Genomic DNA, 13760 nt, shown 5'->3' with positions numbered 1-13760 from the left:
GACACATGATGTTGCCTAGGTCGGTCTGTTTTACAGTCCTTATTTCTTGCAGGTTTCTAAGGATCGGATGAGGGTGAAAGCTGTGACTCACATTTAGGCACTATCACTGGACTGCTTCCCCAGCAAGTGAACAGTGGTAGAATTCTCTAAAGGAATAGAACTGACAGAATGGAAAAAACAATATGGACTTACTAGATTGAGTTATAGATTATAATTCTTGTAATCCAATAATGGCTGTCTCACAACAGAAAGGCCAAGAATCTAGTAGTTGTCCTGTCCATGGTGCAGGGTGTCTTTGCAGTCTCAGTCTGGCGGGTGCTGGAGTCTGGGAAGAGCTGTGTTGGAATCCTGACAATACTGGATAGAATAACAGTCACAGCAACAGGATAGACACCTTTGTCAGTGAGAGTGAGACTGAGCAGCAAAAAGCACAAGCTTCCTTCTCCCACGCCTTTCTGTGTAGGCTGCGACTAGCAGGTGTGCTCCAGACTTAGGCTGGGTCTCCCTACCTCCAGTATCTGATCACACAACTGCACCTTGGTTTTAGTGTTTCCAGATGTAGTCAAGTTGACAACCAAGATTAGGAGCCGTGACTAATAATGTGGCATTATTATTGGTCAAAGCTAAGTACTGCTTGAATAAATAGTTACTGCTCAGGACTCATGAGACTCAAGGATGTCTCAGAGCGCTGTAAGCGTCCTTCTGGAGTTGAGGATTTGTAGTGCTGTGGTGCCACCCTACATGTTGGAAAAGTCAACCACTGAGTTTTATTAAGATCTCTCTATGTACAAAGGATTTTACAACACAGCTTAATTACATTTGCAGATGGCCAGGAAGTTTTCAGACATCTCTCTATATGTTTACATAATCTTCATATGTAACCTTAAGCCCCTGGTGGCCTTAAAACTGTCTTTGAGAATTAGAGACCTGGCTTCATTTCCTTATCATGGCTCAGTTTCCACCCAGTTAGGAGTTATTTTTTATTCAGTACTAGCATGTGGCTAGAAGACTATACTGAATTCAAAGCCAGGAGGTCTTCCTCTGAGTCAGTGACTTTGGACTTTCTGGGCTTCGTGTTCACTCTCTGTAGAATGAGCAAGTTGAATTGGCCGGTTCTTAGTTCTCTTCCAGCTTTGTGAAGATTCTGTGATTCATTTTGTGTTCTTTCTTTTTGAAATGTATTTTAATGCTATTTTTTTCCCTCTTAGGCAGATGTTTGGAGCATGGGCATCCTCTTGTATGTGCTTATGTGTGGATTTCTACCGTTTGATGATGATAATGTCATGGCTTTGTACAAGAAGATTGTGGTGAGTAGTGTGGGTACAGAATTTCAGAATAAAAGCTGTCTGCGCTGTTTATTGTATTTTCCGTGGATTAAAGTACCAAAAGACAGATATAGTCCAGGCTGTTAGAAGTTAAGACTGTAGGTGTTATTTGGCCATGGTTAAAAGGAATGGAGTTGGAGGATGCTTTTTCCTTTTTCCTTCCTTCCTTCCTTCCTTCCTTCCTTCCTTCCTTCCTTCCTTCCTTCCTTCCTTCCTTCCTTCCCTCCCTCCCTCCCTCCCTCCCTCCCTCCCTCCCTCCCTTCCTCCCCCCTCCCCCTCCCTCCCTTCCTCCCCCCTCCCCCTCCCTCCCTTCCTCCCCCCCCCTCCTCTTTCTTTCGGAAAACATTCTTGTGAAATTACAGTAGATTTTAATAGTAGACCACCTATAGATTTAAAAAAGAGCTGGATGGTAGTGGCGCACGTCTTTAATCCCAGCACTCAGGAGGCAGAGGCAGGCAGAACTCTGAGTTCGAGGCCATCCTGGTCTACAGAGTTAGTTCCAGGACAGCTATGGTTATACAGAGAAACCCTGTCTGGGGGTGAGTGGAGGGGAGAATGAAGGACCTTGTCAAATATTAATAATAAAATAATATTTAAGCTATGTTGTTAAGTGGACTAGCAGCATGGTTGGGCAGGAAGAAGTGCTTCCTGGAGCCTCCGAGGGAAGCAGAGAACTGACCCCTGAAAGTTGTCAAAGTTGTCTTCTGACTCATACTTAAACACCACTTCACTAATCATAAATAAAATAAAAATTTAAAAAGACACAGTGCTAATTGAAAAAGCAAGGCACAGAGCCTTGTACAGCATATCGTCATTCTGAAAAACACAATAAAGCCCAGCGTCTTTGGCAGGAAATACTAGAAGCTGATGGCTGCTGCAGTTTGTGGAAGAAAATTAGGAGGGGGGTGGTCTTTGCTTTATGTATATCTTCAGTTTGAATCATGTAAAGGTTTTACTTCTTGGTTCCCTCCTTGCTCTGGCTAATACTTCCTGTACTGTGTTAATAGAAGTGATAGAAGTGGTGAAACTCAGCAACTCTTGTTTTTGTTTTTTTTAATACATTTAAAATTTTTTTTTTATTATGTTTCATCTGTGTGAGGGTGTCAGATCACCTGGAACTGGAGTTACAGACTGTGAGCTCCCATGTGGGTGCTGGGAATTGAACCCAGGTCCTCTGGAAAAGGAGCCATTGCTGAACTATCTCCCCAGCCCCCCCCCTAAATATATATACATACATGGTTTTATATAGCCTAGGCTGATCTCAAAGTTTTATTTTTAAATTTCAGTTATATACTTGTTTGGGGGCAATGCCACTGTGTAAGTGTGGAGGTCAGAAAACAATTTGTGGAATTATTATATTTCTAAGGTGTCTGAACTTGAGTTGTCAGACTTGGCAAGCACCTTTCCCTACTTGCTCAGCCATCTCACTGGCCCCAGGTTTGTTTGTTTGTTTGTTTTTGTGTGTGTGCTTTATGTTTGTTTTTGGGAAAGGGTTTCATTCACTATGAAGCCTTGGCTAGTTTGCTATGTAGACCAGAGCTCTGTCTGCCTGCCTCATCCCTCCGGTGTACTGGGTTAAAGGCAGACACCACCATATCCAGCTGAGGTTTGTAATTTTGAGGTGACGTCTCATACTGTATCCCAGGTTGTCCTGGACTTCACTCTGTAGCCCACATTGGCTTTAATCTCCACAGTCCTTCTGCTATACTCTGTTCTGAGTGCGGAGATGGCTCTTAGTCTTAGAGGGAAAGCTTTCGGGGTTTTCCTATGGCATATGATGGTAATCCTAGGTTTTCATTATGTTGAGGTAGTTCTTGTCTATCCCTTTTTTGTCAGGTGCTTTTATGGAGTGCTGTTATTTTGCCATATGCTTTTCTGTATCAATTTAGATGATAATGTATTTTCTTCTCATTTGTAAAGTTTGTTAATTTGATTTGGTCTGTTGAACAGTCCTCAGACCTTGTAAATAGAGACTGTATGGTCCTGGTGTATATAATCCTTTTAATGTGCTGTTGAACTTGTTTTGCGAGGATTGGTAGTTTATGGATAGGCTGGTACGTTTCTAGTGAGCTGTTGTAGAGAGTGGGAGGTAACTGTACCAGCCAGCTGTGAGTCTCTGTAGGTGTACAGAAAAAGGGCTCTCTGTTTTGGAGCTGCACTGAAATCTTTGTGCCTCCAGCATGCACTTTAGACTTTTTGTTGAAGTTTTGTTTTATATATTTTTTAAAATATCTATCATCTATCTATCTATCTATCTATCTATCTATCTATCTATCTATCTATCATCTATCTTCTAAAAAATAAAACAATCATTTATCATTTTTCATTTTACATACCAATCCCTACTTCCTCCCCTCCTCCCCTTCCCTCCAGCTATCCTCCCACCCTACCCCCAACCACTCCTCAGAGAGGGTAAGGCACAGTGCTTTGGGAAAGTTCCAGGGCCCTCCCTACTACGTCTAGGCTGAGCAAGGTATACATCCAAAGAGAATGGACTCCAAAAAAGCCAGTACAAGCAGGAGAGATAAATCCTGGTGCCACTGCCAGTGGCCCCGCAGTCTGCCCCAGCTATAGAACTGTCACCCACATTCAGAAGTGTAGCGGCGTAAACGAATGCAGACAGTTTGTAAAAATATATATAGTTTTAATGTAGAAATAGACTTACAGAACCACCGTTCCCGCGGAGACCAGGAAAGTAGAAGAGACAGCTCGGAGCACGCTCGCCAAATTTATAGGCAGACATTAGCCCGAGGCGAACACGCCCCCTAAGGGGCGGGACTTATCCCTACATCTCCCCTTTTTGTCTAAATAAGACAGAACTAAACCAAATACAACTACATACAATAACAACAAATAATAAATATAACAAACAATATTGAGAACAAAAGCTTTGCTAAACATTCTATCTCCAGGAGTCCAAATAATGTAAAGAGTAACTACAATTATATAATCTTCAACTCAGTCAAAGATCTGAGAAGGGAATAAACACTACTCAACAAACGAGATATATCCAAAATGTGCAACAATTGACAGAGACAACTGACTACCTGGGCAATCACCCAAAGTCTCGTTTGCAATGTTGAGTCAACCAATTTTGGCTAAGGCCTAACATAACTGACATACCATTATTAAAGGCAAGGAACTTTTCAAAACTATCTTACCCTGTCTTGGCAGGATATGACAGTCCTGTTTTATCCATTGATGCATGCTCTGTATCTGTGTCAGTGGTTGAGGTATAGGCATTTCTTTGCCCAAAGGCCAGTTCTGCCAAATAGAAAGGCTCCAGGTGGAGTGTCTTTGGTGCTCAACATTCTCTCGGGAATGGAGTGGTGTTGCCAGGAGCAATTGTGTCTCACTATCACGAAACTCTGAGTTAGATTAAAGGCCATTTTCTACAGCTCTTTGAAGAGGTTGAAGATTATCTATCTATACTGAGTATAATCTCTATATATCTAAAGAACCTGATTAGTCTGATTATAAATGACAAACTTAGATGACTATTTATCTATATAATTCTCAATATCTATCTAACTTAAAGACTAAGACAATAAACAACTGTGTAACAAATGAGGATAATGACCTCCAAATATAAACACTGTACAAATGTACATTGCAATGTGGTAAATATATATCAATGCACAAACATTATATAAGTATCTTAATCAGAGGTAGAAATGTACATCGCAATATGGTAAATGTATACAATATATATATCAATACAATATATGTCAATACATAAAAATGTTTTAAACAGACATAGAAACATGCATGCATACAATAGTCAATATAATTTAACTTTGTTTCAATATACAAGAATTGATACCAATATATTTGTCTAAAAGCAGTAACTCACAATTATAAATCTATAATCCCATCATTCCCTCTTTTTTTTTTCAAAATGATCCCTGAGCTTATAAAATTCCTCCCCCAACCTCCCAACCCCTAAATGATGTCCCTAAACCCAGGGGTAAGTTTTACTGGGAGAGGGGACGTCGTCCTCTAGAATTACTTCCAGCTGTCATGGGGGCGACGTTCTTTCTGGGGGATCCTGTGAAAGTAAAATGATGGTTAAATTTCAAGATCAATATCTTTTAAAATTGCAAATAGTCTCTGAGTATTTTGTGGAGGTCAGTCAACCATTTTAGAGGCAAGGCTGTTGGTATCTCTGAGGGGACATCAATTGCTTGTTCTTGTACAGCCCGAATGGCCGGTTTTCTCCGTTTGTAATATCTTTTAATATTATTCTCAGAACTATAGGCTCTAGAAGTAGCAGGAATGTTAATTTCGGTATTCCATTGTTGTAATAGGTCACGACCCCATAAATTCATTGCGATATTGGCTACATATGGCTTTAATTTTCCTATTTGTCCCTCTGGCCCTATACATTCAACCCATCTCGTGCTCTGCCTTACTCGAGATAGGGTTCCAATTCCCAGGAGCTGAACATTTACATTCTGAAGAGGCCAATACGGATGCCAAGATTCTGGGGTAATGATACTTACATCAGCACCTGTGTCTAGCAGGCCAGTAATAAGAATGCCATTTACACACACTCTCAGTTTAGGTCTTTGATCATTTATAGAAGTTTGCCAAAACACACGTAACTTATCTTTCTGATCATTATTGCTTGTAACAGTAGGCATGGGGCTTCCTAATTGTCCTGATGAGGCACGTTCTCTGCAGAAACTGGATATGACTGAACCATGTTTGACATGGGGGCCTGTGAGGCCCCCCCTCTCACGTTTCCCGACTGTATCAGGTTGCCTTGTCTATCTCTTGTAGACCTGCATTCATTCGTCCAATGTCTGCCTTTTCCACATCTTCTACATAAACCTGAAGGCTGAGTCCTCCTATTTCTGTTATTTCTAGAAGATGTATTATTATTATTATTATTTCTGAAAGATGCATTATTATTATTATTATTTCTGAAAATCCGTTGTCTACAATTCCTTTTCATATGACCCATTTTGCCACAATTAAAACATTTGGTATTCTGGTGTCTCCTTTTACCATTGGAAATTGCTTCTTCTACCCATGCTTCAGTGCCATAATCAAATGTATCAACATTGAGTGTATGCAAGACCCATTCTTCCAAAGGCGCTGATCTGAGCTTTAAAGGCCCCAAAATCCTTTTGCATTCCACATTTGCATTTTCATAAGCCAAAGACTCAATCATTATACGTCTTGCTTCTGGGTCAGATATCCCTATTTGTACAGCCTTAGTTAATCTTTGTAAAAAGTCACTAAAGGGTTCTCTCTGACCCTGTTTAACTCTGACAAATGATTCTATTCTCTGTCCTGGGTCTTGTACCCTGTCCCAAGCCCTTAAGGCTGCTGTAGTACACATGGAGAGTGTGTTTTCATCCAAATTAGCTTGTTCCTGAGGGTCGGAAAAGAGCCCTTCACCTAGAATTTTATCTAGGGAAATGTCAATTCCCTTTGCTTTTTCCTGCTGTTCTAAGAGTTTAGCCTCTTGCCTGAATAAGCATTGCCATTTCAACTGTGGTCCACTCTCAAGTACTGCAGAGCTCAGCTGGAGCCAGTCCAAGGGGGTTGCTCTGTTTGTCGTGGCACAAGATCTTAGCATCTCTTTAACAAAAGAGGCTTGCATCCCAAAAGTCATGACAGCCTGTTTAATTTCCTTGAGGTCATTCATACGGACAGGCTCCCATGTATCCTCCTTGATGACCCTAGGGTTTCTGGAACCAACCACCTTCTCTGTTGTTATTACTGGAAAGGCAGGTAGAGCTGTCGGTAGAGCTTTGTGGAAATTGTCCCGGAGAGATTTACCCACAGATGTAGTTAAAATTTGCCCTTCTACCCTTTGCTCTTCTTCATCAGAATTTAGAAATTCCTCAATCTTTTCAATTCTATTCACTATTGCCTTCTGCAATGTCTGAATCTCCTGTCCAGAATTATGTTCCAAAGCCTTCATTGAGGATTCTAAAGTATGAAGTTTGTCCGTTAGAGATAACATATCATTTTTGGACATAATTTTTATGGCATAAACCATGCCTTCTTGTATTGACAATCTTTCCGTCAATCTGTCATAAGCTTTAGACAAAATCCGATTGTCACATTCAGCAGTTTTGATTCTCTCAGTTAATGTTTCATTTCCTACAGAAAGGGACTGAATCTTATTGTCCAAATCAGCTGTTCCCTCTTCCATAGTAATGAATTTCTCCTTAATATCAGCCACTAATGTTTCAGTTCCTACAGAGAGGGACTGAACCTTACGATCCAGATCAGCTGTTCCCTCTTCCATAGTAATGAATTTCTCCTTAACATCAGCCTGGAGAACCTCAAACTGATTCTTGAGAAGATTGTTATCAGCCTGGAGAACTTCAAACCGATCCTCGAGAAGATTGTTATCAGTCTGGAGAACTCCAAACTGATTCTTGAGAAGATTGTTATCAGTCTGGAGAACTTCAAACTGATTCTTGAGAAGATTGTTATCAGTCTGGAGAACTTCAAACTGATTCTTGAGAAGATTGTTATCAGTCTGGAGAACTTCAAACTGATTCTTGAGAAGATTGTTATCATTCTCAATCGTTTTTAAGCATTCTATCTCTGCCTTAAGAATCCTGGATTCGTCTCGTAAAGACTTTATCATATTTCTATTATCAAACCATTTGGTGCCAATGAAAACTATGAATCCCAGAAGGATCCATAGAGGTGGCGTGATAGACACCTCTTGTAAAATCTCCCACATGGTACAATTAAAAAAACTGTTAAATTCTTGAACAGTAATGTGTTCAGACATTTTATTTATAAAAGAAAAAAATTTTTTACCTGCAATGATCGGTTCCTGCCAGTTGTTGGTCTCTGTGTTTTTGGAGCCTGTCCTAGAACTAGCTCTTGTAGACCAGGCTGGCCTCAAACTCACAGAGATCCGCCTGTCTCTGCCTCCCAAGTGCTGGGATTAAAGGCGTGCACTACCACGGCCTGGCAGGCCTCAAACTCACAGAGATCCGTCTGCCTCTGCTTCCCAAGTGCTGGGATTAAAGGCGTGTGCTACCACTGCCTGGCAGGCCTCAAACTCACAGAGATCCGCCTGCCCTTGCCTCCCAAGTGCTGGTATCAAAAGCATGCGCCACTACTGCCCTGCCAAGTCACTTTGTGTCAGACCAAATCTGCCGCTGTGGCAGCTTTTGTTGCAAAACCGCAGGTACTTGAGCTTCTGCTAATTCAGGCAGTGGGGTTCCGCTGTAAAACTTAGCCAAGGCAGGCAGAATGGACCTGTGTGGCCGAGTATGTCTCGGACTCGGCACTGGGGCCGGAGTCACGAACTGAAAAACAGCACCCAGGAGGTTGCTGTGTTAGCTAGCGGGCTACCCGCTTGAGTCGGGGGCAAAATAGCCCGACGTTGGACGCCAAAATGTAGCGGCGTAAACGAATGCAGACAGTTTGTAAAAATATATATAGTTTTAATGTAGAGATAGACTTACAGAACCACCTTTCCCGCGGAGACCAGGAAAGTAGAAGAGACAGCTCGGAGCACGCTCGCCAAATTTATAGGCAGACATTAGCCCGAGGCGAACACGCCCCCTAAGGGGCGGGACTTATCCCTACACAGAAGGACTAGTTTGGACCTATGCTGGTTCCTTCCCTGTCCAGCTGTGTTGGAGGAGGGGCCGCTTGTTGCTTCCCGGCTGCTTAGTCCTGAAATAATCACACAGAAACTGTATTATTTAAATTACTGCTTAGCCCATTAGCTCTAGCTTCTTATTGGCTAACTCTTATATTAAATTAACCCATTTCTATTAATCTGTATATCACCACGTGGCTGTGGCTTACTGAGTAAAGTTCTGGCGTCTGTCTTCGGTGGGGCTACATGACATCTCTCTGACTCTGCCTCCTTTCTCCCAGCATACAGCCTAGCTTTTCTTGCCTAGTTCTGTTCTTCCCTGCCATATGCTCAAAGCAGTTCTTTATTCATTAACCAATAAAGGCAACACATAGACAGATGGACCTCCCACACCACAGCTGGAGTTGGTGAGCTCCCGTTAGCTCAGGTAAACTGTTTCAGTGGGTGTACCCATTTTGGTCTTGATCTCTTTGCTCATATTCTCACTCCTCCCACTCTTCAACTGGACTTTGGGAGCTCAGTCGAGTGTTCTGTTGTGGGTCTCTGCCTCTATTTCCATCAGTTGCTGGATGAAGGTTCTATGGTGATATTTAAGATATTCATCAGTCGACTACAGTGCAAGGCCAGTTCAGGCCCCCTTTCCTCTATTGCTTAAGGTCTTAGCTGGGGTCATCCTTGTGGATTTCTGGGAATTTCTCTAGTGCCAGGTTTCTTGCTAGCCCCATCAATCAAAATATCTCTTTCCTTGCTCTCATCTCTGTCCTTCCCCCATCTTGACTATCCCGTTCCCTAAGTTCTCCTCCCCACTCCCCTTCTACCCTCATCTTCCCCTTCGGCCCTCCCTACTCCCCCCAACCCCCATGTTCCCAGTTTTGTCAAGTGATCTTTTCTGTTTCCCCTTTCCAGGTGTACGTATGTTTTTCTGAGGGTTCCGCTTGTTACTTAGTGAAGTTGTGTTTTCCCACTGTCACTGCTCCTCCAAGGGCTTGGCGCCTTCTGTCATGTAGGCTGTATGTCTTGTTTAGCTGGCACATGGTTGCCTAAAAAGAAAGAAAATGCTTGCTGCATGTGTGTCTTTCTCCTTTGTCACAAGAATAACACTTGGCATCTGGGAGCTGTGCTGATTGGCCAGGTTTTGTAAAAGAAGACAGTTTCTGTTATGTTTCCTTCTGTAGTGGAGGAAGCAAAGGTAGGGACTTCAATAACTTCCTCAGGGTCTTATGGCTGCCTGAGCCCAGAGCCCTTCCTCATAACTACGAGTCACGATTTCTCGGCTCTGTAGTTGTTAGTCTACAAAAATCACTGGCACCAAGAAGAGACATGACTTCCACATCAAGCTTACGTTTGCACCTATTGACCAGAATGTGCCCAGACATCCCTTCATATCAGGTTTACCATGTTTACAAGTTCACTTTCCTTGTTCCCATTAGGTGTTGTTATGCGTCAGCTTTTTCACTGACGGGATGGCATTGCATCCTGACTAGTTCTGATTTTGTTCATTAGTATTGTTTTTTTTTTTTAATATTTATTTATTTATTATGTATACAGTATTCTGTCTGCATGTATGCCTGCAGGCCAGAAGAGGGCGCCAGACCTCATTACAGATGGTTGTGAGCCACCATGTGGTTGCTGGGAATTGAACTCAGGACCTTTGGAAGAGCAGGCAATGCTCTTAACCACTGAGCCATCTCTCCAGCCCCTGTTCATTAGTATTGTTACAGCGTTCCAGTAGTCAGTAATTTCCCAGGTCCATTCCAACTCTCTGTAGCTCTGAATTCCTTGACTCTTGTTTTATGTTTTCTTACTGTTATGTTGAAGTTTTGAATGCTACTGCTTCTGTCATGTAATAATTACTGCCACTGACAGTTGACATTGTGCCATTAATATTTCTAAATTGTTTAAAACCTGAATGGGCAGGACATGTGGTGGCACATGCAATTCTAGCCCTTAGGAGGAGGAGGTCACTCGAGGGTCAGGAGTTCAAGGCCATCCTCAGTTACTGTAGTGAGTTCGAGTCACCCAGGACTACATGAGACCCTCTCTTAAAAAAACAAAACAAAACAGTAAAACAAAAAAGGACTGGAGATGTAGTTCACTAGGTAGAGTGCTTGCCTACCATTCATGAGGTCCTGGGTTCTATCCTTAGCATTTTATTAATTTGGAGTGGTGGCATATGCCTGTGATCCCAGTGTGTGATAGATAGAGGCATATCAGGAATTCAAGGTCATTCTTGGCTACATAGTGAATTTAAGGCCATTCTGGGCTGCATGAGATCCTGTTTCTCCCCACTCCACAAAAAAAATGGAATCTCTTGACATTGTTTTTGGAGGTGCCATTTATCTCCTTCTCAGACCTCTTGTGAAGCCCAAGATGTCAAAAGAAGGACCAAAATGTCCATCTGGCACCATTTGCACTGCAGTGGCGCAGTTAAGCACACATGGTGCAAACCTAGCAGCGCTGGCAACAGGTCCAAGGTCTGCATCTTGATGCTTTTGGTGTTGGTTATCGGAGAGATGAGAAAACAAAGCACATGCTATCCAGTGGTTTCCAGATGTACCTGGTCGGTGGCTTGAGGGAACAGACTCTTAACTGTGTTGAGATTACTCAGTTTTCCTCCAGGAACCCCAAAATCCATTGCAGGAAAAGCGGTTCAGTGGGCCATCTGAGTCAACAGTCCTGGGGCCCGGCTGTGTGGTGAGACAGAGACTAATGGCTGTGTGCACACTTATTTGTAGTTAATACAAAAGCAAGACAGCAAGGAAAAGTACACTGAGCAGTACAGGCTCACTTGAGGGTTTGCCTATCCTGTTGTAGGCTGAATTCTATTCAAACTACCAAGATTTTATAAAAATAAGTGATGGTTCATAGTCTGTGGAAACCAAGTTACATTAGGTCCATGATATTCTTAATTTACTGACTTGACTGATATTTGCTGTATTTTTGCCCTTCTGGATCTTAGACTACTATGCTGCTTGCTTTCCTTTGCTGTTTTGCAAATTCACATTCACATGGCAGACGTGGCATTAACACTATTAAATATTAATATTGTTTAATCAGTATATTTATTTATTTATTTGAGTACACTAGTATATCTTGAATAAATCTTTTGGGAGTTGGAACTTACCTTAAAATAATATGAAAGTGTTCTTCCCTAATGGTAAAATCCAAGGTTTTATTTTTGGCAAACTGAGTGCCTTTGCAGCGGCATGAATGAGGTAGAAAATACCTAATTCTTGTTTGGTAGAATTTGGCCTTCCTAATTAATATTATTTACTAATACTGTGCATTCTTTCTTCTACTCTGAATTTCATTTTTTAGTTTTTCATGTATTTGCAAGTTGAAAATTGATTCAAATTAGGATTTTTTATGCATTATTGTGGAATTTAATTTCACACATTATAGATTTTGAAATTTATTGTAATCTTGGCTCAGAACTATTGCTCTGAGTCGCAGTGTAATACAGTCTGCTGGTTGAATCTAATTAAGGTGTTGTATCACTTGCATACAGTATGTATATGCCTAGAATGTTCTAAAAATTCTCACTTGGGACTCTTACAGCCTGCAGGTCTTGACTGAAAAGCCCAGCAGTATTTGACACACTGTGTAACTTACTTAGGAGGCGGGCTTTGTTTATCTTTTGCATTTGTTGATGACATTAACCAAAATGCTGAGCTGTCATTTTCAGGATGATTACTTAGGGATTATGTATCAATCTTAGTAAAGTCATCTGTTCATTTGCTATCACTGTGTTTGAAGATAAGCATGGCCATACCTCAGTTCTAGTACACATACACTAGTCTATGTAATTTAGAAGTTAGAGTTGGATAGCCTGAAGGTAAAATTGCTTATCAGTTGTTACTTTCAACTTTAAAGGAAATGAGCAAGCCGTCTCTTTATGAGATATAATTTATAATTTTTATAGAGTTGGCTATAGTGCTGTCATTGTGTATTGAAGAGACTGCCTGCCTTTCTTAGTACCATGTGCAAAATGAACCATTTCAAGACTGCTGGAATCCCCAGGATTATTCTTTGCCCGTAGACCTTTCTCCTCCTCCCACTTGGCTTTCATCTCCTGTTGCTCTGTTCTTGTTTGCAAGGTAATCACCCTTAAATAAAGAAGCAGGGTTTAGGGGTGCAGTTCTGGCTCGCACAGAGCCTTCTGTGGAGGTGCCCTCCTCAGCAGCATTGTTCCCTGAGGTCTTTCCGTTTGCTCTTTGAATGTATATTTTACTATTCAAATCACCCCTCTCTGTACTTGTAGGCTTCCTTTAGCACAGCGCAAGAAGCACTGTCTGCTTCTCGGTCCTTTTCTAGCCAGTTAAAACATTTTGCTCTGTGACTGGTTTTCAGCCTTGGCTCTGTTGTTGATACTTGGGATGCTGTCATTCTTTACTGTGGTGGTGGAGTGCTGTAGTACTGTGGTGTGCAGCAGCATTTACGGCCTGACTTAGAAGTCAGGAGTATCCCCCAACCCTGCATGCTCCTGCAAAGCACAGGGCATCTACTAAAAAGTTCCTCGTGCTGGCTGTGTGGTACATGTCATTTGGAGTATTCCTACTTTTAGCTAAGTTTTTGTTTGTTTGCTTTTTTTTTCTTTTGAATGTTAATTTAAGGGCATAACATTTCTTTTACTTTGGTAGTTATGAACCTGTTTTGGAGTATCAGAAAAGCAGGGAACCTGGAACCAGACCTCTCCTTGGGAGGCCGCTAGGAGGTGAGACCCTAACTGAAGCTGTAGGAGAACTTGAGGGTGGTGGCTTAGCACAGCTGACTTACTCTCCCACAGTGGGAGTGGGCACCAGCCCAGCATCGAGGGGTGAGGGAGTAAGCAGCAAAGTCTGTAGCTA

The 13760-nt window shown here is 41.9% G+C and overlaps 1 protein-coding gene across 2 annotated transcripts in view; it reads left to right on the top strand.

The window, feature by feature from the left end:
• Positions 1-13760, top strand: part of Melk (maternal embryonic leucine zipper kinase) — a 70076-nt gene that overhangs the window by 18116 nt on the left and 38200 nt on the right. For both annotated transcript variants that reach the window (XM_075967318.1, XM_075967319.1), the window contains exon 8: positions 1209-1307. In XM_075967318.1, coding sequence (XP_075823433.1) covers positions 1209-1307 — 99 coding nt within the window. The remainder of the gene's footprint in view (positions 1-1208; positions 1308-13760) is intronic.

This window comes from Microtus pennsylvanicus, chromosome 3, assembly GCF_037038515.1.
Source record: "Microtus pennsylvanicus isolate mMicPen1 chromosome 3, mMicPen1.hap1, whole genome shotgun sequence".
Taxonomy (NCBI): domain Eukaryota; kingdom Metazoa; phylum Chordata; class Mammalia; order Rodentia; family Cricetidae; genus Microtus; species Microtus pennsylvanicus.
Note: the sequence above shows the minus strand (reverse complement) of the source record. Positions and strands in the feature narration are given on the sequence as shown.